Here is a 26,823-nt window from a genome sequence, read left to right on the forward strand (position 1 = left end):
GAAAACGGATGAGAGGAATGGAACGAGCGGACAATAACAAAACCGAAGCCATTTACATATCGAAAGCTCGATACCCCGGCCCGTAGCCCCCGCCATTTGGACCATCCGACATCGACATCCAAGAACTTTTCTGGCCCAGTTGTGATGTTTACGTGAAAACGTGCGTTTGAAGAGACCACGTCCTCGCCGTTCAGCCGGATGCGGATGCAGTGCAGCCAATTGTGAGATCCCCCAAAGTCCCCGAGATGAAGTTCGCCGAACACCTGACGGCCCACATAACGCCGGAGTGGCGAAAGCAGTACATTAACTATGAGGTGAGTGCCGCAAATTGTCGGATTGGAGGTGCGGAAAAATCTGTATCCGTGTAGATACACGGACGAGTGTGCTTTTCCCGCTGTCATTTTGCCAGCTGTGACGTCACGTGCCCCATCAGCTGTGTTGGTCCAACTGTCAAATGGTGGAGCTTTCAACGCGCATGCGCCCTTATTAGCGGCGTTTTGTGTTTTGCTCTCCTTGGACGTAAACAAAAGGGAAAAGGATGAAAAAGTGGGGAAAGAAAGCGGTATATAGTGGTATAAATACAGTCAGGTCCAAAAGAATATAAGCTATTTTATTTTATTAAAAACGCTTTTTTGGTCATCACTTTACTAGTGATTAGCTTATATAAGCTATACAATTTAGTCATTGTCCTTGGTTAAACAGACAAGTTATAGAAATTTAATTATATTTTCTTAGAACTTGTAGCGTGAGGAAAAAAATACATAATTAATATTTCAATTTAATGAATTGATGGGTTCTTGATATTTAAATAATCTAATTTATTTAGCCAATACCAAAACAAAATTCAACCATAAATTAGATAAGTTTTACGTCTTAGTTGAATAAATATAAAAGTTCTATTAATCAAAATGAAGGCCATTTTTCATAAGAAAAATAAAGTTACACGGTTTTTTTCGCGTTGAAATTATGCACAGTGATAAATAATATGTGCTGTATTAGTATTAATATTAATATTTATCGGTTTCATGCAGTAAATCTGAATAAGCGCCTTAATAAATCTTCAAAATTAATACAAATATTAAATGTTCTTGTACATTTATTCCTTTTAGGAGATGAAAGCCATGCTTTATGCGGCCATCGAACAATCGCCATCCGCAGAGCTCGTGGAGCGCGAAATGGTGACCCGATACTTTGCCAAATTCGATGAGGAGTTCTTTCACTACTGCGACAAGGAGCTGGCCAAGATCAACACATTCTACTCGGAGAAGATGGCCGAGGCGACTCGCAAATATGGCAGTCTGCGCAGCGAACTAACCGAGGCCCTGGAAATGGGTCATCCGAAGAAGCAACCGGCCTGGAAGAGGCGCACTCCGCTGGGCAAGAAGAATGTGCCGGCACGCAAGATACAGGATCTCAAGTTGGCATTTAGTGAATTCTATCTGGGGCTGATACTGCTCCAGAACTACCAGAACCTCAACTTCACGGGTTTCCGTAAGATACTTAAGAAACATGACAAGCTGCTGAGCGTGGATTATGGTGCAAGGTGGCGCACGGATCACGTGGAGGCGGCACACTTTTACACTAACAAGGATATCGATCGGTTGATCCAGGAAACGGAGCAGGCCGTTACCCAGGACATTGAGGGAGGTGATCGACAGAGGGCGATGAAGCGGTTACGTGTGCCTCCACTGGGTGAGCAGCAGAGTCCTTGGACTACCTTCAAAGTGGGCCTCTTCTCCGGCGCCTTCGTAGTCCTCTTCATAACGGTTGTGATTGCGGCCATGTTCTATGGATTCGGAGAGAATTGGCGAGCTGGAATGAGGATGTTCCGAGCTCCATTCCTGATCATTGAATGCCTTTTCCTCTGGGGCGTCAACGTCTACGGTTGGAGGTCATCTGGTGTGAATCACGTCCTCATCTTTGAGTTGGATCCACGCAATCACTTATCCGAACAGAACATCATGGAGGTGGCTTCGGTGTTTGGAGTCATCTGGGCCATCTGTGTGCTGAGCTATATCTTCTGCGATCCATTGGGCATCCCGCAGTACGCAGCTCCACTGTGCCTCTACACATTGATGGCTGCCTTTTTGCTCAATCCCACAAAGACTTTCCACCACGAGGCTAGGTACTGGGCCTTAAGGGTCCTAGGCCGAGTAATCATGGCGCCTTTCTGCTTCGTAAACTTTGCCGATTTCTGGCTGGCCGATCAGCTAAACAGCATGGTTCCAGCCTTTCTCGATATACCCTTCCTGATTTGCTTCTTTGGTCGGAGTCCCACGTGGCACAAAGCCGGAAAGGGTGAGTGAATCCAGATTTCTGATAAATACGAATGTCTGGTCAAGGCAGTCGATTTGTTGGCCAATTTATGAGCTTACTAAACCATAAAACGTTTCATCATAAATCGAAGTTTGAACTGATATTGGAGCCAAACAGTTTCCTACCTTAAGATTTAAAGTAAAGTGAATTTATACATATGGATTACTTCAATTTTAGACATTTTAAAAAATTGTAATTCAAATTGTTCAGTTTTCTTGTGCGTTGCTCGGACATTTCGCTTTCCTTTTTAAACTTGAATAAAACATGTAATTTTCCTGAAAAATGTTCATTTCCAGTAAATGTTGCTTTTAAGTTAGCATACATAATAAAAGATGAATATAAATCGTCAATTCAGTTCCGGGAATCGCCAGCATGAATGATTTAATTAGGGGCCGCAAAGTGGTTATTTAACCATCATTGTTATTTCCATTCCAGCTGCCAGTCACTGTGTGGAATATGTGTCCCTGCTGCATCCTATTGTTGCCATTTTGCCCGCCTACTTTCGGTTCGCCCAGTGCATCCGCAGATACCGCGACACAAAGGAGTCATTTCCGCATCTGGTCAACGCAGCGAAGTATGCAACCTCCTTCTTTGTGGTGATATTTGCCCACAAATATCACACCACCACGGGTAAGTGGATTCATTATGGGTTCGTGAGTTCATTAGGCTAGACCAACGTCACCGCAAGAGCAAATATATATACCTACATTATGCGTGCTGTTTACGGTCCGGTGCCAATTAGTCCCGTCTTCATGGCCGAAAATTCATGTAAATTGTGTTTTGGCAGTGGGGCACGTGCATCTCCATCCCACTCACTCTGTGTTCTTCTGATTTACAGATACCTATCCTCTGTCCAAGGACAATCCCTGGGTCTACTGCTGGATTTCGGCGGCCATCTTCTCGTCCTGCTACGCCTACACATGGGACATCAAAATGGACTGGGGATTGTTTGACTCGAAGGCGGGCGACAATCGATTCTTGCGTGAGGAAATCGTTTATTCATCGACGGTGAGTCGGATGGGTGTTGTCTTTGGGGGAACGGAGAAGGTGGACCTTCCGAAAATAATGGCCACGATAAATATTTGGGCGAACAGCACCTTTGAAAGCATTCATTATCCCCCTCCTTTCTCGTTCCTTAGTGGTTCTACTACTTTGGCATAATTGAGGATTTAATTCTGCGCTTCAGCTGGACCTTGTCCATGAGTCTAATTGAGGCTGGCTACATCGAAGGCGATGTAATGATGACCATTCTCAGTCCCCTGGAGGTTTTCCGTCGTTTTATTTGGAATTATTTCCGATTGGAGAACGAGCATTTGAACAACGTGGGCAAGTTCAGAGCGGTCAGGGATATATCGGTGGCTCCAATGGACTGCTCTGATCAGGTGAGTTTTGCTGGCAGCTATATAGCATAAAAAGCAATGTAAACATTTCTATTACAAAGTAGGGTTTGGGAAAGTTAATAATTCTCTCTTAAATTGGCCTTCCCAATTTAAACACTATACTGAGTGAGATTTGGATAGTGAAAAAAATATATACATCCAATTTGTTTTTACAATTTTAAATATAAAACGCATAATTAAAACCCGAATACGACTGCTATTTTTTTTGAAGTACTGACTTTTTGTTCTCTATTTTAATTAACATGTAATTTTTTTTTGTTTTGCGCCGAGTGATAATCAAAATATAAAAAAACCTGATGGCGTAGTTTCAGCAAAATTGTCCTTTGACCAATGTATTTTTATACCCTTGGACGGGGTATTATAATTTCAGTCAAAAGTTTGTAATGCAGTGAAGAGCACGTTTTCGACCCTCTAAAGTAAATCACATATTATTGATCAGCTAGGAACAATAGGGAAAAAATTAAAATAAAATTATAACTTTGTTCGTATATCGTATTCTTTACCAATTTCAGAAATTTTATAAAATTCGCTCGACTATATCATATAGCTCTCATAGGAACTATCAGAAAATCGACCTATCTTTATTGTTTTTAGGCATCGTAATCTAATTATTGAATATTTAATTTTTATAACAGCTAAAAGGGTAAATAAACTTCGAAGTTTGCTTTATTTCTTGTTTTTTGTTGTCATTTATGGCGAGTTTTGGTCTACACCGCATAAAATAATTTTTTTTGGGCGCCACTGGAGATTCATTCAATACATTTGTAATATTTTTCAGCAAAAATAAAAAGAAATTTACATACACAATTTTTTAATATCCTATTCTCCTTGCTCTTAATTTCAGACCACTATTCTACGAATGATGGATGAAGCGGATGGTGTGTTAAATCGAAGGCGTGGAAAAGCCGCTGGCGGCAAATCCGGAACAAAGAAGAACAAACAGGAGCAGCGTCTGCTCCTCCAAGGAGAATCCATCGAGGACCTTTGCTCGTAGTGGGTCGAAGATGTGGATACCCAATAAACAAATCTCTGTGTGCACAAATTTTAATTTCATGCTAATAAAGCACTGCAGTTGCATTCTCGGACAATGAATGATCCCAATTCCATTGATTTTGGCATCTGTGCGGAAGAATGCTCGATTTCCATTTGTGTACCATATGTGGGTGGAGACGGTGATGGCGATTGATGATAAGCAAAAGTTCAATTTGCGTGACAGTTGAACAACAAAACTTTGGAAAACTTTGGGTTTTATTTGGGTCTGCCATGTTGGGTGCCTAAAAATACATTTGCCAAACCATCCGCTTGATTGTTGAGGTTGTCATAGCAAATTTGCGTAAACGTTAGCATATGTTATTATTGCTCACATAACAATGTGTGCATGTCGCTTTGATATGTTTTGATGATGTGTCCGAAACCATAAAAATGGATGACCACCGATTAGCAAGAAACTGTCAGTAAATTTTTTTGTTTTCAGCTTGTTTTCTAGGAATTTGTGTGTAAATATGAAATGTCTATTTTTTTGCATAATAAATTTAAAAGAAATTTCATCGATGGCTGTTGTTGGCAACGAAATTTAATGTATTTCAACGTGGCTCACCGCAGGGAGTTGGAAAGGTTCCGTTCACAGCTGCTGTATATTGATTGATTGATTGTATTTTGTCAAGTTTTGCTCCCTTCAATGCACTGTAATTATTTAATAAAACTTTGAAAGATATTCGCTCCCTGCTGACTTTGTTAATTTCAACAGCCAAGCATTTTCATTGATTCATTATCGATGTGAATACAAAAAGTTGTAGGTTAAAGGCGAGTAATTCACGTGGTTTTGGCTTTTTCATGCTCTTTTGTATTTAACCTGACCACTAACAATACAATGAGCTTTGCCTTTCTGTCATCGTCAACCACCGTTGTGCGGTCTTTTGGAACAAATAGCGATAATAAATGATAGTCGAATTTAATATGTGCTCAATTTAATAATGCGAATGGAAAACTTAACAAGTTTTCGCAAAAGAAAGTTTCACAAATTTGTTTCGGAAACTTTTTGTGTTTCTCTTAGTCAGAAAGTTATGATGTTCTAGGAAGAACGCCATTGTTTTTATATATATTCTTTATAGTTTTCTGTGCCATATTGTAAATTGTTAAAGTGTTTTAATTTTGTATTTTAACAGCTAATAAAACTTGGGAGTTCTGACAATGCAGTTGTTGTTAAGCAAGGAAATAGACAACAAATGACATAAAAACGTGAAAAGTAAAGGTTGATTTGAAAGTGAAACATTTGACAATCAATAAGGCTTGCCAGCTTTGTGTTTTCGTGAGGTAAATACCTTTTTAGGGTTTTCTGCTCTTCCACTTTTGGCACAAGCTGTATTTTCTATTTGAAAGCGGATTATATCACGGTGTTCAGTATTCAACAGTACATGGGCCAATGTTCAATTCATACTGCAGTTCATTCAATTTTATATTTTTAGAATTTTTCCTCCTCGGAGAAACATTTTTATGTGATCCCGTTGCCGGGCAACTGCTGTAGCAAGGCATTGTCCATTAGGAACCATTTATGGCTCACAGATAGGAATTTCCTTTAAGCCATTCCCGTGATGGTGACTGTCACATCGATGCGAATCTCCTAAGGGCGAGTGCTTGTTTTTGAAGGCCTGCGATAAGTGGACCCTTTTTGGGAGAGTTTTTATTAGCCCGGGGATATAAGTTGCCCAGTGGATTTAGCGACATTAAATTTTGCAGCCCTCAAGATGAACCCATTGATAACGTGTTTAGGTATCTGTTTTTACCTTGCGGTTGTAGCTTTAAAGCAGATGAAATGTAAAGTATGCTTACATTCTGGGTAATGCTTTCACTTAAAGTCGTTCACTTTGGCGACAAGCAGCAGCGCTTACTTTCACATGTCAACACAACGCTGACAACTTTTTTTCCTACTTGGTTGCGTTTTCGGTTCCTTTACTGCTGTCAAAGCCGATTTTCTTGATTTGATGGAGGGACCAACATAGGCTCAAAGAACTGATGGAAAGCACACGTTGTGCACACAGAACAATGGCAACAATATTTCACATGGATAAGCCCCGCTGCGTATACGTATTGTTGTGTTAACATTTTCGGCATGGCTTGCATTTGTCCACGTTTAAGTTTCTGATTGCATTTGTTTGGTTTAGCTTACTAAAGTTTGTATTACGTATACGCCGTGTTCGCCGTTTGCAAATGCTTAAACCATTCATGTTAGTTTAAGTCTAGTTGTACCTGTTTATTGTTCTGGAACATCTGCGCTCGAGGCTGATAAATGAATAAACATTCAGTGACAACGGCTGAATGCATTTCCACATAGCAGCATGGCAATCAGATATGCAAATGTTCTAGGATTAAGTGATTGAGAGGCCTGCGTTGGTTGTGTGGCATGTGCGAAATTGTTAAGCCAAAGCAAATTAAAGTTTATCCGAACATATCGATCTGCATATTCCAATTTAAATTTCACAAATAAATGCTGCCAATCAAATGAAAATAGTATTGGCTTGTTGCTAAAAATAATTTTAATAAATACGTAATATAGAATGCTTTGACTGCTGATGCGTGCACAGACATCAGGCTCATTAAAACAACAACTGCAAGTCTAGAATTGCAATTATTTGACCACGCGTAAATATAAATACGGCCTGTAAGAATTGAATACATTTTGTTCTCCACTTTCCACTGTAATGGCCCGTGTCAAAAACAGCCCTTATTTTTAGCCGGAACACTGATTGAACAAATGTTTACATCGAAAGTTAATTAATTAATTTAAAGCGTCTGACAATGGTCCCTGCCAACCACGACTGACAGGAAGAAGTCGGGTATTGGCACTCAATATGCTAATCGAAAGCCCACAAGTTTAAATTAACCATGAAAAACATTTTCATGGGCAAAAGTGCGTGGCCTTTAATTTCGGGTTGGCAAATTTAATGTCAGCAAATGTATGGATAGCCCCAAAAGGGGGCATAAATCTTATTTGCCAATGCCATTCTAACTTATTTGAGTGGGATATGCTGAGTAATTCGATGTGGAAGTGAAGCCAACGGCCTTTGGTCCCATTCGTTTGCCCACCATTGATTGATGGCCATGGTGTTTGCAGAGGAAAAAGCTATTTATAATATGTTTATTATTTATCATGCATGCTAATGCCTATATATATAAACACACATATTCATGTGTTTATTGGTCCGGCATGTTTGCCGATGAAATTTGATTGAAACTAATGGACGCAAACGCAGAATGGCATCCGCAAATGTCACCCAAAGGACACGTAAAAGCCATTCAAATATTATGAGTAATTCAGTCAAGGTTTCGAGCTTCTAATTCGGCGGAAAGGAGATAAAGGGATAAGGAATTCCTTTTCAGCGAGTTCCATAACAAGTTTCAAATCCTTAAAGCCCATTGCAATAAGCTTATTTCTTATGTTGACGCTCCAAGAGAATTCTATTTAAAAGCATATCAATTGTCAACCGCACTTAAGCTCAAGCACTTTCAGACGGTTTATCATTTATAGAAATTCTCCTACTAAAATGAAAATTTTGCCTCCCTATGTCAAAGAGGTCAACTTTACTTTTCCATGAGACAGTTTAGAAAACCCATCTCCTTTTGGCCAAAATGTCAAGTGGCACTCGCGCCGTCAGAACTAAGTTGTGACAGCGAATTTCAAATGCAAACACGCCAGCCGACAAATTAAAATGGCTCTCCTCTAATGAAAGATCAACAAACAACAGTGCTTGCACCATTAAAGTTTGTTTTTTTGGGGAAAACTATTATTATTAATACTGCATTTAGATCGCTCCGGAATAGTTTGAAAATGCGTAGTTGGTTAAACACAAGGAGATGATTTACATTATAATTTGTAATCAGTTTTGGTAAATTTGTTTTAGCTACAAAACTAGCATTATTCGTAGTATATTTTTAGTCGATTAGGGCATATTCAATTAAATGCATCAAATACCGTGCTAATTGGATTTAATTACAAGGCTCCGAATTTTACAATCTTTAACTTGGTGGTATTCATCCTTCTCAAATTTGCATATTTATTGCTGAAAAATTAATCGCTTTACACCCGACTTCCCTTTGCGGATTTATTTACCCGCGAATCGTTGTCGTGGCAACTATTTCAGCTGCGGTCTGTCTAGTACCCTCTAAAAAAAGGGGGTATGTTGGGACTGGAGGGTAAGACGACCTTCAAATTTTGGCAGAAATTCATATTAATGTATGCAAGCCATTTTTTTTATATTTAAGCAGTCTGCGTTTTATTTTACCACTTAACTTGAAAAGGGTATGTGCACTGTCCAACCGCCAAATGTTTTATTATTCATGTTGTTTTTATTATATTTATTTCTTTCATACAGAGCGTGGGTGTATTGCCAATTAAAAAAGTCTCGTAAAATGTAAGAAGATCACGAAATGCTTAAAGGGTAAACAAATAAATTTCGTTCTGGCAGAATCTCCAAGAGTAATGTAAAAGGTTAAGAATTTAATTCATAAAAAAAGGAAACCAGTGGGGCTTTATTTGCAAAATGGATTCTCTTTACAGTTTGTCTTGTTGTGAAAAAGACCTCAAGCCTTTTGTATGCTAATATTGTTCCGTCTGAAAAAGGTCAGATGTTTGCTTTCGTTTCAAAGTGCGCGGTTTTTACTTTGAAGCAGCGCGTTAAATAAGAGGCTCAATTAAAAATGGCTTAAGGTTTCCGGAAAAAGCCTCTTGTACTCTTAATGGTGGCCTAAAGCATTCACATGTGCGACATCTGCCTAATTTCCAACGAATCCTCGTTATATTTCAACACAGAGGTGTCACCAAAGCCCACATCTTCTATAGGTTACAAGATTGATGTCTGGGCCTTGTTCCACATAATTTACTTTCACGATTTATTGCTGACAAACGGTTTTTGCTTATGCGAAAGCTTTGCCGACTTATGTCCTAATTATTTTCGCCTCGATATGTGTCTGTTGAAGTGCGTTGGAAGTCCTAAAAAGACGGAGGGATATTTCAGTCATCGGCACGAAAATACTGCTTTAATTCCACAAAGCTGTTTAGATTTTACACTTGGCAGCATTGCCTTATTAAGAAAGCAATTTGTCAGCCCCCAAATGACCATTGAGAGCTGGTCATATTCAAGAACAAATATGACTTCTTGGGAATAACGAGTTTTATGTTTCAATTAAAGCCTCCCTTGAATGGGCCCAAGGAATTTTAATCCCAAATGGTTTTCTTCATTTAATATTCATTAAGATGCTTACATCTTTTATGGCATCTCCTTGGAGCGTAAATTAGCTTCATTTGAATGCTAATTTTCTAATTGAATGTATATAGACACGTAACCGTGAGCGAATGTGATGGGCTTTAAGCGAGCACACGCACATAAATCTACATAAATTTCCTGCCAACGGACGTTCATATCGGCCCCTTCCCGGCCACGCTGCGTATACGCAATAAAGCGAGTGACAAACTGGCTGCCGCTCTCGTCAAGCGTCAAGTTGCCCCAAAAATTCTGTTTACTTTCTGCCTTTTAAAATACACCAACACACACACACATATATAACCTTAGCCTGTTGTCATATGCTATAAATCAAGTGAAAGTCCAGAAAGTCTGGCGAAGGCAGGAAAAGTCCTTGGGCCTCAAGTTTGCTTAAATCTGTCAGTATGTTTTGTGAGTTGGGGGAGAAGTAATAAGATAGCTTTAAAATTTAACATTTAATTAAATCTAAAGGGTTCTATCTCCTGATTTTGACACACACAAGTTTCGGATTTCTATTGTTGCGAAAATCGATGGCTTGATGCATGCTCAGAAATGTTGGACATCCTTTGTTACACTTCCTGTTCCTGTTAATCCTGCAGCCAGAGGGCGGTTGTCAAAACTTTGCATCTTGTCGGTTTTTGGGTCCCATCAAAAATGCATGTGTGTATATACTTCCCTCCAAAGTTCGATGGCGACCACTAGTGGTGCCAGTCAAAGAGTCCGAAGTTGCGGCTGCTGAGGGCGACAGGAATTTCATTTGATTTCACTTATACTTTAATTGAATTTTCACTTAAGGAGTCAAGACGTTTGGCAAATATTGCCACTGCCCGCCGCACTCAAGCGCTAATGGAAAACTCATTATCCTGGCATCGAGAGTCAGGGAGCGCAGCCACCTTCACAATTAGATAGAAAGCGTGCGCATTTCTGGCTCGTGTAAGTGAGCTTATTGTCAATTGTGTGTGCACGACAAGGATCTAGCATTCTGGTCTGGCGCTATATCCCTTAAGTGCCCCACAATGGTTACTTTAAAGTGCCAACTGCTGGCTGTTGATAAAATAAATCCAAAGTAATTCCATGGATTTGCAACGCGAGTGCAACATATCTTTCCACAATTTCCACGAATGCAGAGATAAAATAATCTAGAGATATAAGCCGAGCTTTTTATTAAAAAATATATTTTTTTTGATGCAAATATTTATGGCTTTCCACAATCTTTCTACATGAGTAATTACATCTGCATTCCATGGCTTCTGAATCTCTTCCATGTTGGTCTAAAAATACATTCATCGAAGGCCAAAATCGACTGCCATTTATTTTTGTTGGCTGCTGTTTGTCTTATAATTTAAGTCCAACAATAAGTTTGTAATCGATTGGCCAGCATTTTTGACTCTTAATCACTTATGTTTGTGCAAGAAATTCCTCGGAAACTCGATATTTATCTAGCAGACTTTCCACCACTTAGGAATCCATTAGATTAGGTTTTTTTTTTTGACATTCAACTTCGACCAATGTCTTGATATTTTTGGCTTGAGTGTTTTAAGGAGCTTGTCAGAGAAATGTGCGGAATGCTGTTGCCTGTGGCAATGTCAATATTTAAGCAACTTATTTTTTTGGCCGCCGAATGTAATAAAATTGCCAGATTCGCTGAGTCTTTATGTGGAAGTTTCCATAGCGTCCATGACCATGTGTACATGTCTTTTGAACTCATCCTCTCAATTCCTGTAAAGTACAAAACAACTGGAAAAAAATCTTATTACTTCGTTTTAAAAAAAAAAAGTAAGTGACATTCATTATTTGGCTATGTATTTCTTGTTTAGTGTTTAGATTGACAAGAGAAACTTCTCAAACGGATTAATTATTTGAACTTTTAAAACTCATTTTGAATTTGTTGCTTTTCTTTGAAAATATATCTTCACAGTTCTTTATGCATGAGGTTTTATTTTTGTATCCCCTTGTTTTAGGCATATTATTTCAATTAACATATTAAAATTTAATACATTTTATTAAGAAATAATTAAAATAATATAAATAAAAACCTGCAGCAAACCTTTTGAATATACAAAATGAAACCAACCGAAATTAAATATAATAATCTAAGAGCTAATTAAATGTGAAAATGACTATAACTTCATGGGCATTTTTCTCAGTGTGACAGAAGCAATTACACCTGTAAAACCTGCTGCATCATGGCATTTTTACAGTCAGGACTGTTGCCCACCGAATTGTGTGGCTTCTCCGGCGCAACGCTTTGTCATCGACATTTGGCGGCAGGAAGCCCAGCTCAGTTCCTAAACTATATATGCACTTCAAGGTAGCGATCCGGTGTCAGTTGTCCCTGCAACTTCACCTGGGGGTTTAATTAAGAGTGCCAATTCAGTCGGGTGATTAAGTGCCTTTTAATGAAGGTTCTATTCTGGTCTGATGACGTCTGTAGTCCCTTGCCAGCAGTTGTATTAGGTTGCAGTGGATACAAGATTTGTTTGCCTTTCAAAGGATTTTTAATTATTTTGCCAGGTTGTATACAAGATTGGTTTGACTTTCAAAGGATTTTTAATTAGGACTTTAAAGCATAATTATAATATCATTAGCCGGGAACTAAAACCACTTAACCCTATTCGGGTCAAGTCAGCATTTTCTAAATGGTAATTAAGTTTTTAAAGTCTATTTTTTCCCCTGAACCCTTGTTGTTTTAGGTTTATTTTTTGGACCTACGGCTGTCTGCCCCTCAGAACTTCAGCATTTGAATAATTATTTAAAAATGTTTGACCTGGGGTCATCTGCTCGAGTGACTTTGTATTTTGGTTATGCAAAGCACTAGAGCTTAAACAGAGCTCACATCCTGTTGGCATTGAAAAGCACCGGATTTTACCCTTAAGGTAAAGGAGAACTTTAATGCTTCGTATTTTGTTGGGATAAAATGAGTTGAGTTAAGAAAAAACAGAGCAATTAAAGATTATTTTGAATTATATGGTAATTATGGATAGTAGTTTAACTTTTTTTTACCACTTTACTGATTTTGGTACTGGACATAACTTTTTATGAATTTTTCAAAACGTATGGTAACTTAAAGAAAATAATTTGTATACCTTAAACTTGTTAAGATTCCACTGAAATTAAAGATGAAATTTCCTTATTTATGATGGTTTTCAAGCAAATGATTTTATAATTAGTAAATGGAAAAAGAAGCCCTGCGTCTTCTGTATGCGAAAATAGGTGTTGCCAAATACTCTCAGAATCCAAATTTTCCCGATTTTTTAAAGTGTCAGAATGAATGTTCACATCACTGAAGTTTTACTGTACTTACAGTTGAGTAGCCGAAGTGAGGCAAGCTTACGACAGTTTGTGTTGTTTGGGGACTGAAAGGCAGAGTGCATTTATCATTTCCTGGAACCTTGTTGTGTCTCCCACTTAGATTAAGTTGCTCCGTTTACATGAACCAGGCATGTGTGCATGAAATGCGTAAGTCTTTAGCTGTGAAAGAAGGATATTGAAAAAGCCTGGTGTGCCTCTTGGAAATCTGATTTTTTTTTTAATTCTGCCATCTAGGGACAATCAATTTGTAAAAATATCTGAATTCTTGCTTAAATCTCTGCTGGGATCGGGGACAAATACGTAACGTTGGCTTAGTGACGAGTGGGACTTGCATCACTGCAATGAGCCGGGCTGGAAGCCAGAGTAATAATTGGAATTCGGGCCAGTTGCTCTCCATTCGTCTGATCCGGTGGGTGGCCTATATGTTATTATATTTTGTTAAATGAAAATGGTTGGGACGTGGGCATTAGGGGGTCTTACCTATCCGGGACTGCTGCTCCTCCTCCTCGGTGATGGTGGAGAAGTTGGTGAGCCGCTGCGAGGTGATCAGCGGACTGGCAGCCGCGAGCATTCGTCGCCGCTTCCCGTTTCCGGTTCCGGTCTCCAACTGTTGCTGCCGATTATGTTGCTGCTGCTGCTGCGTTTGCTGCTGTTGCTGCTGCGTTTTGGTTAGCTTCTCGGCTGCTGTGAAGACCACAATAGGCTTGGGTTGGGCGGAGGCACACGGTGTTCAAGGGGGGAGGGCAGGTAAGCATACATGGGAGTGGCACAACACATTCACCGAATACCTACCGATGCCGAGGAGTTCGCCTGTTGCAGCTCCGCTCGCTGGGCGCGGAATGTTTGGTACTGCGAGATGACGCACAGCAGACAGTAGAGCTGCAAATACAAGTGATGGAAGGGGGGTCAGCAGTTGTTCAAAACGCCCTTTGCCATTCTTTACACTTGATAAATTATGTACACAAACATTTTTGGATCGTTGCCAAAATCATAATTGTAAACTTAGTTTTTGGGTTTTATGACCACAGTGCTAAAGTGACTTATGAAAGCATAACAACATGGGTATTTTTATAAGTTGTGGTTTCTTTTCTTAAATATGTTGACATAAACAAAATGCTGCAAAAAGGTTTTTAAAAAAATATAAAAGGTTAATTGGTTTTACAAATTATATTGCCCGTTCATGCTTTCATTTAATTTTATTTAATATACTTTTATACCTTTCAAATTCGTTTGTATAATTTTTTTTAAATTTGTACTTTTTTGGTATATATAGCGATTGTTTTTTGATTTATAGCTAAATTAAAATTGATTGCAATTTTTTTAATATCCTAAGGCGGATTAAATACAGCAAAAAAGTCAGCGTTAGTAAAATGCAGCTTTAAATTGATTTTGACTTGGAGCCAAAAGTTATTTCGACGAAAAATGAAAAAAAACTTATTGGTCAATATTTACTGCAGGCTAGAAGCCCACACACAAAATAAACATACTTATAACATACAAATTAAGAGAAAAACTGTCAATAGATTTAATAGTCTTGATTGCTTTTCCCTGCACACTAAACTCACGTTGAGGCACAGGAGGAAGAAGTCCATGGTGAAGATGAAACCGACGATAGGATCAAACTTTACGCGGCGGGAGAGGGCCAAATAAACCAGGTGGAAGCACTCGATGAGCATGTCGCCCAGCATGAAGCAAATCCAGGGTATCAGCAGCTGTCGTTTGTTCTGCAATTCCATGCGGGATTGAGGATGAGGTTGGTTGTGCTGGTAATTGATGTGGACAAAGTACACTCCAATAGACTCACCTGCTGGAGACCCAATATTAACAGAACGGACGACAGCACCATCAGCATCGAGCAAAACAGTAACAAAACGTTGAATATCACAGTCACTGCAAAAAGCATAAATCACACGTAATTGAGTCGCTCGCAGGGAACAATGGGTTGGGTCGGACGGAGTATCCTTCCGACTACTCCAGTATCCGCATCCTTGAGCCTCACCTACAGTCACATCACCCTTCTCCAGCAGACTTTCGCCCATCGGTTGAGCGCGGTTCCCCACCAGAAATTCCTGCTCCCCGCGCAGGTAGAACAAAAACATCAGCGTCGAGAAGCCAAAGTAAACCTGTAGGGGAGAAATTTCGCAAAACATTTAAGGAACATTTAAGTGTTCATGGAAATTCCGGCATATGTTTTGTTATGTGTGGGAAAACCCCCCAACGGAATCCCAACAAAATCCCCTTCATGTGACAATCGAGTGCCGTAATTGCTCAAGCAGCATGAAACTCGACTTTGTTATATGTTTGCCTAGGTGTTTTGTTAATTTAAGTTAGGTCCTTTTGACAAATATCATTTAAGGAAATGTAATTCAACGAGCACAAGAATTTTTGTAATGAGACTGGCAATTAATGTGCGGCATTACTCTTGAAATTCATTAGTAATTGAATAGTCAAGCATGATTAGGTAATTTATAAGCAAATAACAAAGTGGGTGTCGGGAGTTAATAGCTTTTGATTAATTTCTGTTTATAAACTCGATATTTAATCTTCGTTTATTTAATTTTGGAACAATTTGTAAGAGTCTGGGTCTTAAAACGTACATTACTCTTGCAGAGGGTAATATAATTTAAGTTAAAAGTTTGCAACGCAGTGAAAAAAATGTATATATACATTTATACATACTATTTTATATAGCATCACCAGGAGATTCGATCTAGACTAATGTTCTTATGCATGCTGGTTTTAAAGCTATTTGGATAAAGTATATAAGTCGAAACTGGAGGAATCGGTCCACTATATCATATAGCTCCCATTAGAAAAATCAGAGAAATAAAATTAAAACTTCAATGTTTCTTAACATATTCCCATATACTTTAAGATATATTCTTTTTGGATGATTTTAAAATGCAAAATTATAGCTGTTTTAAAACGATCGAAAAATGTATCAGAAATTCGACATATCTGCATTGTTTTTAAGCATATACGCAAAAGAATCGAAATATAAAATATTTAATTTTTGTAACACCTGCAAGGGTATATAAACTTAAGCAAGCCGAAGTTTGCTTCCTTTCTTGTTTCTATCAATAAACTAAAATTCTTGCACTGATGTAATATTTTGGATTATTTGACCAAATGAAAATAGCTTTGCTCGCTAACAAATTAATACCGCTAAAAATAACACATTTTATGTGTAATTTGATTACCATCTAGATGGTGATCAACTTTTTTAACTCTTAATTTAATTTAAGGAACTCTACGTTAAACTACGTCTAAGTTAACATAATGCCATAAATGACTTTGCTTAAGTTATTATAACTTTTCTGAATTAATTGTGAGGAGTTGCTTTTTAATCCGACATTTGTAGGTGCTCAACTGTATAATAAAAAGTAAGTTTTGACTGCTTCTGCTTAAACTGCTCACACAGCCAAAAAACTTTGTAAAACTTTTTGGCACTTGGCTGAAAAATTCAAGGGAAATTCTGATATATTCGCCATGCTTTAGGCCACATCTTATCGCCAGAAATTATTCATATGAGAAGCAACCTACCAATGTGTAGATGGCGCAGGCAAAACTGCCACTCCGCACATCCTTCCAGAAGCAACAAGACTCCAGGATGGCCATCTTTCAGTCGCTCACGCCTCGCAGATGAGCATTCCAAGCACGCTGACACAAAAGGATTTCCTTCGGGGGGAACGGCAGCCGCCACTTTCACTTGACTTTCTACACTTTCGCCCGCGGGAATTCCACTTTATCTCGCTTCCCGCCAAACGGTTAATTTGCTTGCCTTAGTTGTTTTTCTTTGGCCGAGTTTTTATTTGGCACTCCGCAGATAAATATCTAGGATATTTTGTGGATGGTTGCGGGACACTGACACATAATTCCATACACAAGACGCGCAGATTTATGACACTGATTTATGCGGCATGACCGGGCATATTTGTGTGGCCCGAAGTGTGGGATCCCCGGCACGAGAGACTCCGAAAGGAACCGCTGTCATTGAAAGTCGCATCGGGACTGGCTTAGTGGTTCTTCGAAGGCTACCACATTGATTTCAATTTCGAAACATACATTTTATGAATGAAAGTTCGAAAGTTGTAGTGGGGTAAGAGATTCTGGGGCTCACGCATGCGCCTCCTAAGAAAACAACAGCAACAGGCGGTTTCGGGCACCTTGCATCTCGGCTGTGGCTCACCGAATTTTCATGCAATTAGCCACAAACTGTGTTTAGCTTTGCCAATACCACAAATTACAGCTGCAAATTAATTCTCGATGGGATTTGGTCAACGTGGAAAATGCTCTGCGGGATACCTTTTGAAATAAGTTAACCGCAAAAGGAATGATGGCGTCGAAGAGTCGGGTTGAGTCAATGACAATGCCCATTTCGTGCTCCAATTGCTGCCACCGAATCGGAAATGAAAGCAAAAGTAGCCCAGGCACTGGAACGGAAAATCACCAAGTCATCATGGTAATGAATAGGAAGAATTTAACAAGTCAGAGCTGGTTAAATGGGATTAATGTTTGGCCGATGATAGTGATTTGATGTGATTTGTTTGGATGAGATCCAATAAATAATCAAGGTTTATGGGAATTCTCATTAGATATGTGTCAAATAAGCAAGCTAACAATATAAGAAAACATGTATAAGGTAAACTTGGTATTGCATTTAAAAATTTGGATATTTCTCTTAAAATCAAATCTAATTTTAGCTTTGCCTATTTTCTTTTAAAATTTAACGTTGATTTATTTTTTATCCGTTTTCATGTTAGTTTTTAGTCGACTTGTACAAAGATGTTCCACAATTAGCCTTCTAGAGTCCATTACTTTACCAAATTTAAGCGGATTTCAAAGTGACATACCTCTCAAGACTTAAGTTTTGGTTCTCAAAAAATTTTCATTCAAATTTGTCACTTAACTTTAATACATTTTGTAGCCCATTTTTATGACTCACAATTAAAAAAGGGAAAAAAAAATTATACATTCGTTGTTTCTTAAAATATACCCATTTACTCCGAGATATAGTTATTTTTAACGATTGCAAAATTACTGTTTTATATTTATAAAAATTGGACAACCATATAAACAACAAAACAAAGTTTCAAAAAAATTTACCTAGCGTAAATGTTTTTAATCATCAAAATCTTAATAATTTTTGTTAAAAGCTGTATTAAATTGTATTTTATAAAAAAATTTTAACAATGTTTTCTTATTATGTGTATTTAATCAATAAATTCCATTTACATATATTTAAGGTTGTAACTTGACTACAACTATTTCAAGAATTCTATTATGTGGCCAAGATTTATAAGTCATATTTTCAATTTATCTTTGACATTCAATATGGCAAATGAAGACAATCGAAATGGATCAATTAAGAATAGCGACCGTCTTAAAAAACAGGAAAGGGGGCAACAGGCACGTCTCACGAAACCGTAAGTAAACGTGATATAAGCAAGAGTATCCCACAAACTACCCATTTGAAACAGAATATTTTACGATGAGCCGGAGAAGGCTGATGTAGGAGTTCAGGCGGGTGATTCCATGGATGAGGTTAAAGTGAGATATATGGAGCCGAACAAGGATGATAGCTCTTACGACTCTTTTTGGAAAAAGACGATATCGGGTACCTCATTACCGCGACGGAAATGGGAGACTGAAGATTATATAGATTTCGATGACCTCCTGCCGTTGATCGGCGAGTTCGGCCGATTTCAGGTGATGCTGTTCCTGTTCATGATCCCCTTCTGCTTCATCACCGCCTTCGTGTATCTGGGCCAGATCTTTATGTCCCTGACGCCCCACAAGTACTACTGCTATGTGCCGGAACTGATGATTATCAGGAGTGTGGAACTGCGCAAGCAGTTGTCGATCCCGCGTGAAAAAGATGGATCCTACAGTCGCTGTCGAATGTACGACACCAACTACACCAAGATCCACTTTGCGGAGGACCAGAGAAAGTATATCAACACTTCGCTGCCCACGATTCCCTGCAAGCGAGGATATGTCTTCGAGCCGGAGGGAAAGCCCTACGTCTCGGCCACCATGGAATTCGGCTGGTTGTGCGATGACGACAAGTATGCCACGTACGCCCAGATGATTTTCTTCGTGGGTTCCATTCTGGGAGGTCTGGGTTATGGCCACTTTGCGGATCACTGTGGAAGGGTGGCGGCACTGGTCAGCAGCTGCTTCCTCGCCTTCCTGGGCAGCCTGGCCACCTCGTTGTCCTACAACTTTTTCTCCTTTGCAATGTCGCGGTTTCTGGTCGGGGCCTCTTATGATACCTGCTTTACAATGATATATATCTTGGGTAAGAATGGTGTCCAATCGACTGGAAAAAAATAGGTAGCTTTAATTAGTTGACTTAAAAAATAATAAAGTTTATATTTAAGCTTTAACAAACTAATAAATTCATCCCATAAAGTATTCTCATATATTTACTACAAAAAGTAGGCATCTTAATACATCCAACAATATGACATAAAAAATAATAAAAATCACCCAAAACTGGGTAATAATGACCTCATAGAATAGATTATTAAAATGGTACAGAACCTTCTTAAATTAATAAAAAAGGTCATACATTAGGTCGCTTCTCCAACAATATGACATAAAAAATAATAAAAATCACCCAAAACTAGGTAATAATGACCTCATAGAATAGATTATTAAAATGGTACAGAACCTTCTTAAATGAATAAAAAAGGTCATACATTAGGTCGCTTCTCACAACTACTTAACATGGTTTTATTTCTTTAAACTTTTTAAAAGGATTAAGTTACATTTATGTGCTTACCCTCTCTTTCTATTTGTAGTTCTGGAATATGTGGGTCCCAAGTACCGCACCCTGGTGGCCAACCTGTCACTGGCCCTGTTCTACTCCCCCTCCACGATGCTGATGCCCTGGATCGCCCTGTCGGCCGGAGATTGGAGGAGGTTCTCCGCATTCACAGCCTTACCCATTTTGCTGGCCATGTTGTCCTTCTGTGTGCTGCCCGAATCTGCTCGGTTTGTAGTTCTTAACCATACCTTAAACCTTAAAATCCATGATACCATTTTCCGATCACAGCTGGCTGGTGTCGGTGGGTGACATCGAACGGGCCATGGTGATTTTGAAACGGGTGATACGTATCAACAAGAAGTATGTGGCCCCGGAAGTACTCGAACTCTTCGAGTCGAGCTGCACGCAATTCTACAAGGAGGAGCTCTACGGACGGGACTTTACTGTGTTCTCGATCTTCAAGCGCCGGCGGATGGCCCGTTATATGATCATGCTGATCCTCATCTGGATGATGATGTCCCTGGTCTACGACGGTCATGTTCGGGCGGCCAGTGTCCTGGACACGGAGAACATCTTTGTGTTCTTCACCATCGCTTGCGCCACAGAGCTGCCGGGTAATATCCTGGTGATCCTTACTCTGGATCGGTGTGGTCGTCGCTGGTGCTCCTTTCTCTACACCTCATTGAGTGGGGTATTCACCTTGATGGGCGCCTGGCTAACTAATCCGATGCTTATGAGGACGTCTGCCCTAGCTGGAAGATTCTTTGCAAACACCTGCTATAATATTGGACTGCAGTGGGCTGCGGAGATACTGCCCACAGTGGTGAGGGCCCAAGGAGTGGCCTTCATCCACACGATGGGTTTCGTGGCGATGATGTTGTCCCCACCAGTGGTGTACCTCTCCGAAGTGTCCTTCTCCCTCATGTTAATCGTTTTGGGAGCCATGGCAATCTTGGGCGGACTGCTGGCCCTGCTTCTGCCGGAAACCTTGAACCACGAACTCCCGCAAACCCTTAGCGATGGAGCTGAATTTGGAAGGAATCAAAGGATTTGGCATATGCCCTGCTGTGGCCCGGGATCTAGGAGATCCCACGGCAGACACGCCTGGCGGCGGGGCTCCAGCTTAAGGACATTATCGCGAGAAGAGTTCCGCTCCAGCAGGATGTTTCGAAAAACAGCATATGTCCACCGGGAGACGAGCCCGACATCCAGTGAAAATAAGAATTCCGAGGAGAGGGAAATCCGAACATATAAATATAATGGCTAGATTAAGTCTTCCCTGAAGAGAAGTGGAGATCTTCTGAATACAAATTTTCACTTTTAATAAAAAAATAATTTATCTAATATTCTTTGAGATCGTATTAACTTACATTAAACACGATTAACAAATAGTTATTGATAGGTTTTCTTACTGCAACCAAAATGGACCTTTAAATCTGACCTCCGGTCTAAGTAGAGTCTTATTACAATAAAAAATCTACAAAAAATAATAACCATATTATACTGTAATTTTTATATACAAAAATTATGTTTTTACGGCTGCTGAAGCCTCCGAATCTGTTTTTCTACACTAATATTTTTCAGAAACGGTTCCCGGAACAGACCTTTATTAATTAACAACTTTCATGTCGAATGCTTTAGTCATGGGGGAAATTATGGAAACATTGAGTAGTGGGCTAGACAGTCACTTATTCGCTGTTGCCAGTCTTACCGGGAATATATTTTGCAATGCTGGGTAGGATTGCACTAATCGTTAGCATCTTCTATGTGGTCCTCAATATTATTCTCCTGCGCTGGGCTACTCGAAAGCTACCGTTCACATTTTTTTACGATGAGGAGTACTTTAATACAACATTGTCAAAGCTACTAAGGCCGCGATATGTGGGCAGTCCAGGACATTCCGAGGTTCATGACTTTATCGAGCATGAGCTGAATCATTTGGGCTTTAGCGTCATAAGGGAAGACTTCCAAGAAGGGGGAAATTTTACAAATTTGTCAGGTTTTATGAATAGGGATGCAGATAATCTTATGATGCTAACCTGCCACTACGATAGCAAAATGCCCAAGGATTGGAATAAGAAGGATTTCCTTTCAGCCACCGAAGCGGTTTCCTGTGCCATCCTCCTAAGTTTAGCAAAAACCATGGGAATGTTCTTTATAAAAACGTTTTCCGAAAACATAGACATGGGCTTGGCTGTAAGTTGTTTTCGAGCATGTTAAAACTCAAAGGTTGAACAAGTTTTTAAAGCTGATCTTCTTTGACGGCCATTATTCATTGTCTGCGGATCCCCTGGATGAAATTCGATTCATTGGCGCAAAAGAATTCATGGAATCGGAAATTATACCTTTAGAAAATATGGTAAGTAGATGGGGAAATAAATATATAAAACTTTCTTTTTGAAAGGAACGTTATACAAAGTTCAATCAATTATAATGTTTTTATAGGTTGTTGCAGTTACTCTTAGCTATATTGGAGCGCCTAATCAAACTTTTGCGAGTTACTTTGAAGTTACCAATGACCTGCATAATCTGGCTGCTGACATAGAACTGGAACTAAGAAAATCCGGACAACTGACGAATTCTCATGTGTTGTTCAAGAAGAAAAAACAATACGACAAAGATCTTCTAGACGATCATAGTCTATTAAATGAACTTGGTAACAATGTTTAATTTATAAAAAATATTTACGTTACCTATTACCTATTTAATTGTTTTCCTAGGTGTACCAGTCATGCATGTAGCTCCACAAGAATATCCGAAGGTTCTGCACACTGCCGCTGATAACACCGAAAATTTACATTGGCCTACTATTCGCAATATGATACAAATATTGGTCCGATTTGTGCATGATTTCCTGGAAACATGGGCCACCAATGTGAATTTAAAGAATGTTTTTGTTTCAGATTCTCTTGAAGATTAAAAGGCATAAGCACATTTTAAATTACTTATCTTATGGTGTTTATTTTTATTACATTCTAGATTAATTATGGGTTTCAAAAAAATGAGTCGTACAGAAAATATTTTTAGAATGTGATGAAAATTACGACTTATTTTTACAAATAGCTACTTTTTTTGTTGGACTTTCTAGGGTTAATCAAAGCTAGGTTATTAATAAAACTTCCTATGAACGAGAGCAATGTAATTATTGTTATCAGCGGTAATTAATCGACAAAGCAGTCATTGTAGAGAACTTTTCCCCAACGACCGTAGGCTTAAAAGCTTTGCGAGGCCTCTCGCAAAATGATAGAGTTTTAAAAAAACTCTCTCGAGCCGAGCCCGAAAGCTTTCGAAATGATTTTGCCCGCCAAAGAGGCAACCATCGCATCGCAATCACAACAAAAACTACGGTAAAGATCGATCTTTCAGGCGTCGATCGCCGCAGTTAGTGCGTCGCCAAGCTCCGAAGCATAAAGATGGGGATCGGTTCCGTACTTTTTTCCGCCGCCGGCCTGCTGCTCCTCCTCCTCCCGCCCTCCAAGCCACAAGCTCCAGCAGGGAACGTTAGTGCTCCCCCTCTGAAAACAATTAAAACCATTGTGACTCACTTGGGAAATCACAGTTGGTTAGGTTTCCAAAAACCCATCTATAACTTCACCTATATTTCAGATTGGATCACAGTGGCGAGACGACGAGGTCCATTTTAACCGCACCCTGGACTCCATTTTGGTGCCACGCGTCGTTGGCAGTCGGGGACATCAACAAGTGAGCGATAAAATTGGAATACCATTTGATTTTTTAAAATTAACATTACGAACAGGTGCGCGAGTACCTGGTGCAATCGCTGAACGGCCTTGGCTTTCAGACGGAAGTGGATGAGTTCAAGCAGCGAGTTCCAGTTTTCGGAGAGTTAACGTTCGCCAATGTTGTGGGTACGATTAATCCCCAAGCCCAGAACTTCCTGGCCCTGTCCTGCCACTACGACAGCAAGTACTTCCCCAACGATCCCGGATTTGTGGGGGCCACAGACTCCGCGGTGCCCTGTGCCATTCTCCTGAACACCGCCAAGACCTTGAGCGGGTATCTCCAGAAAGAGTTTCTCAATCGCAACGACGTGGGACTCATGGTGAGTTGTTTACATTATCGGTCACAATAGCAGACCTTGATAGTTTCTCATGAAACTCTACGTAAAAAACTATGCGAGAACCAGTTATTTATTGGGAACTCCTCTAAAGAATATTTAAAAATTGTATATTTTTTCTCTAGAATTAATTATAGTCAATAGTTAACTATAATTTATAGAATTTCGATTTAAAAAAGATTTTAAATGGTTCTACAATTTTTGATTTATTGTAGAGAAAAATTGGTAAGAATTGAATTAATTGAATAATAATTTTTTTGTAAAGCACCGAAAAATGAGCCTTAAAAATTGGTTTTGTACATTTATGGTTTTTCTTTGATTTGTTTCCCTTTGAATAATATAAAATATTTCAGACCCACTAATTAAGGTATTAGTTTAAGAGGACTGTGCCAATCATTGATTTAAAACTATAGAATTTTAATTGATTCATTTATAAATTATATTTTAACAAAATAGTAATTTTTAATAGAATAACCGTATGTCATTAACCCAAAAAAAATTTCTTAACTCACCAGCTCATATTCTTCGATGGCGAGGAGGCGTTTAAAGATTGGACTGCCTCTGATTCCGTGTACGGCTCGAAGCATCTGGCGTCAAAGCTAGCCCGAACCCGTTCCCAAACTGCCGGCCAAGTTCAGCAGGGTCCACGGAATATAGATCGAATTGTGAGTCAATGACCTTAATAGAAATTATCAGTTTGCTAAAATTGAATCAATAACAGGAAGTGCTGGTGCTGCTGGATCTTATTGGGGCGCGGAATCCGAAGTTTTCTAGTTTCTATGAAAATACCCATGGACTGCACTCCAGTCTTGTACAGATTGAAAAGTCCCTGCGGTCTGCTGGCAAGCTGGAGGGAAAAAACAATATGTTTTTAAGTCGTGCTAGCGGCGGTCTGGTCGACGACGATCACCGTCCGTTTTTGGATGAGAGTAGGTTTTGTTTGGATTTGCGTTTATACATGATTACCAAGTGGTTTTACTTCTAGATGTTCCTGTGCTGCACTTGGTGGCCACTCCTTTCCCCGAGGTCTGGCACACACCTCGCGATAATGCCGCTAATCTGCACTGGCCTTCGATACGCAATTTTAACCGTGTTTTCCGTAATTTTGTGTACGAATACCTCAAACGGCATACTACACCGGTGGATTTACGTTTTTACTGAACCTAGTTTTTTGTTTGTCTTATGTGTAAGATTTATTAAGCATAAGTGTAAAATGTTTGTCGTTAATTAAAGTGTCCTAAGGCGTGTTTAATCCTTCCTAGCGACGTTTGCGACCTGCCTGGGCCTTCTTGCCCGGAGCCCGCTGCCCGCGATTGCCCTTCGACTTCTTGCCCACCGCTTTGCGACTGCCCTTGCCCTTAGGCTTCTTGTTGCCCTTCTTGGTCGGTTCATTTTCAGCCTCTGCTTCTCGTCTGTTGAATAAATAAAGGTTTTATGCACACTCAATTGAATAATAATTGTATCAAACTTACGCCAAACGATTGTCGCGCTTTTCCATTGATATCGCCTTGTCCACGTCCAGCCGGGGCTTCTTATTCAGCACGCTCTTGATAAGATCCAGATTAGCCTCCTTTTCGGGCGTTTGTGAGATATGCGACTGCTTGCGTTTGCCGCCTGGTATCAGTTCCTTGATGCCCAGACCACGTGCCTCCTTCTCCTTGGGCAATTTGTTTTGGAATTTACCCACAGAGGCTGTGGATGATTTGGCCACAGTGACGGCGGTCAAGAGCTGACTGGAGGAGGCAGCCTCAGGTCCCAGGTAACCGCTGCGCGGCATGTCGATCTTCTTGGCCCGCACAATGTTCTTCATGCGCTGGATTTCGTTCTTGGCCACCTTCTCGTTGCGCAGGTCGATCTTCTTCTGGAACATGTCCGTATTGGGATCGGCGTTCTGTGGCACCTCCAGGACCCAGTCCTTAGCCTTCTCGGCCTCGGCACGCTTGAAGCCATATGTGGGCACCCATTTCTATAAGGATTCGTAGATTTAGTTGGGGTTTCTTTAGGATTAAAGAATTAAAACTTGCATCCATGGTCTCATCGTAGGTCTTCTTGTCCTTCTTCTTCTTGCTGATGCCCTTCTCCTTGGCGAACTTCTCCCATTTGGTGAGGGGACGAGGGCCTGGAGGTTTTCGGAGGCGGGGCAATACGGTCGTGGGTTCCGGCAGCTTGGCCACAATGCTCTCGTCCACCCGCTCGGTGGACAGTTCCCAAATGGCGTTCACCAGGAGTTGAGTGTTTTCCCGGGTCAGTGCGGCCAGGTACTCCTCCTTGTTGTCCCTGGAAGAAGCCCAAAGTCAGTTAGTGATCAGTAGTCCTCGCCGGATCTTTCACTCACCTCAGTTCCCGGTCATCGAAATCGTTGGGATCTGTGATCAGTAGACTTCCTACGTCCAGGCGACATTCCAAATGCTTTTCTACTGTGATCGGCTTGTATTTCTCCAATTCCTTTTGGTGTTTCGCTAAAACTTCCTTGACAACATCCATTTTGAGGGGAATAAACAGCAAAGCAAATTCAATTCCTCGTACACGTGCTGACTGGTGTGACCCTAATTTAGTTAAGAAAATACCTTTAATTACATTAAAGAATAAAATACCAAACTTTTACCTCAGACTCAAACCATGAATGGGATCTGTGATACACATTTATCGGAAAATCGATTTTAAGGTGATAACATTGACACACTGGGC

At 39.9% G+C, this 26,823-nt stretch overlaps 6 protein-coding genes across 7 annotated transcripts; 4 read left to right on the plus strand and 2 right to left on the minus strand.

Annotated features, from left to right (window-relative positions):
• Positions 1–96: 96 nt before the first annotated feature.
• Positions 97–4,802, plus strand: LOC108046294 (xenotropic and polytropic retrovirus receptor 1). Its single transcript, XM_017125901.2, has 6 exons — positions 97–314; positions 1,110–2,298; positions 2,752–2,946; positions 3,155–3,324; positions 3,456–3,698; positions 4,561–4,802. The coding sequence occupies exons 1-6, from the start codon at positions 246–248 to the stop codon at positions 4,708–4,710; spliced, it is 2,016 nt and encodes a 671-aa protein (XP_016981390.1). The 5' UTR covers positions 97–245; the 3' UTR covers positions 4,711–4,802.
• Positions 4,803–13,580: 8,778 nt separating this feature from the next.
• LOC108046280 lies at positions 13,581–16,961 on the minus strand. Its single transcript, XM_017125885.1, has 7 exons — positions 16,829–16,961; positions 15,285–15,408; positions 15,090–15,175; positions 14,851–15,009; positions 14,078–14,164; positions 13,766–13,988; positions 13,581–13,703 (listed from the first exon to the last, which is right to left on the minus strand). The coding sequence occupies exons 1-7, from the start codon at positions 16,901–16,903 to the stop codon at positions 13,597–13,599; spliced, it is 861 nt and encodes a 286-aa protein (XP_016981374.1). The 5' UTR covers positions 16,904–16,961; the 3' UTR covers positions 13,581–13,596.
• A 1,652-nt stretch (positions 16,962–18,613) lies between these two features.
• On the plus strand, positions 18,614–21,324 carry LOC108046278 (beta-alanine transporter). Its single transcript, XM_017125881.2, has 4 exons — positions 18,614–18,711; positions 18,766–19,586; positions 20,092–20,284; positions 20,346–21,324. Exons 1-4 carry the CDS (start codon positions 18,620–18,622, stop codon positions 21,322–21,324), a joined length of 2,085 nt encoding a protein of 694 aa, XP_016981370.1. The 5' UTR covers positions 18,614–18,619.
• A 450-nt stretch (positions 21,325–21,774) lies between these two features.
• LOC108046279 (glutaminyl-peptide cyclotransferase) lies at positions 21,775–22,998 on the plus strand. 2 transcript variants are annotated; one of them, XM_017125883.1, is made up of 5 exons: positions 21,775–21,792; positions 22,153–22,253; positions 22,306–22,416; positions 22,503–22,713; positions 22,778–22,998. In XM_017125883.1, exons 1-5 carry the CDS (start codon positions 21,786–21,788, stop codon positions 22,975–22,977), a joined length of 630 nt encoding a protein of 209 aa, XP_016981372.1. In that variant the 5' UTR covers positions 21,775–21,785; the 3' UTR covers positions 22,978–22,998. The 2 variants fall into 2 exon arrangements, with proteins under 2 accessions (XP_016981372.1, XP_016981371.1); XM_017125882.1 differs by having other exon boundaries at positions 21,775–22,253.
• A 427-nt stretch (positions 22,999–23,425) lies between these two features.
• Positions 23,426–25,393, plus strand: LOC108046292 (glutaminyl-peptide cyclotransferase). The gene is made up of 6 exons (XM_017125899.2): positions 23,426–23,557; positions 23,664–23,759; positions 23,815–24,120; positions 24,651–24,800; positions 24,857–25,064; positions 25,121–25,393. The coding sequence occupies exons 1-6, from the start codon at positions 23,471–23,473 to the stop codon at positions 25,294–25,296; spliced, it is 1,023 nt and encodes a 340-aa protein (XP_016981388.1). The 5' UTR covers positions 23,426–23,470; the 3' UTR covers positions 25,297–25,393.
• LOC108046291 (ribosome biogenesis regulatory protein homolog) lies at positions 25,310–26,678 on the minus strand. Its single transcript, XM_017125898.1, has 4 exons — positions 26,471–26,678; positions 26,160–26,412; positions 25,608–26,101; positions 25,310–25,547 (listed from the first exon to the last, which is right to left on the minus strand). The coding sequence occupies exons 1-4, from the start codon at positions 26,617–26,619 to the stop codon at positions 25,394–25,396; spliced, it is 1,050 nt and encodes a 349-aa protein (XP_016981387.1). The 5' UTR covers positions 26,620–26,678; the 3' UTR covers positions 25,310–25,393.
• Positions 26,679–26,823: the final 145 nt, after the last annotated feature.

Source organism: Drosophila rhopaloa, unplaced genomic scaffold (assembly GCF_018152115.1).
Source record: "Drosophila rhopaloa isolate 14029-0021.01 unplaced genomic scaffold, ASM1815211v1 contig_163, whole genome shotgun sequence".
NCBI classification, from domain to species: domain Eukaryota; kingdom Metazoa; phylum Arthropoda; class Insecta; order Diptera; family Drosophilidae; genus Drosophila; species Drosophila rhopaloa.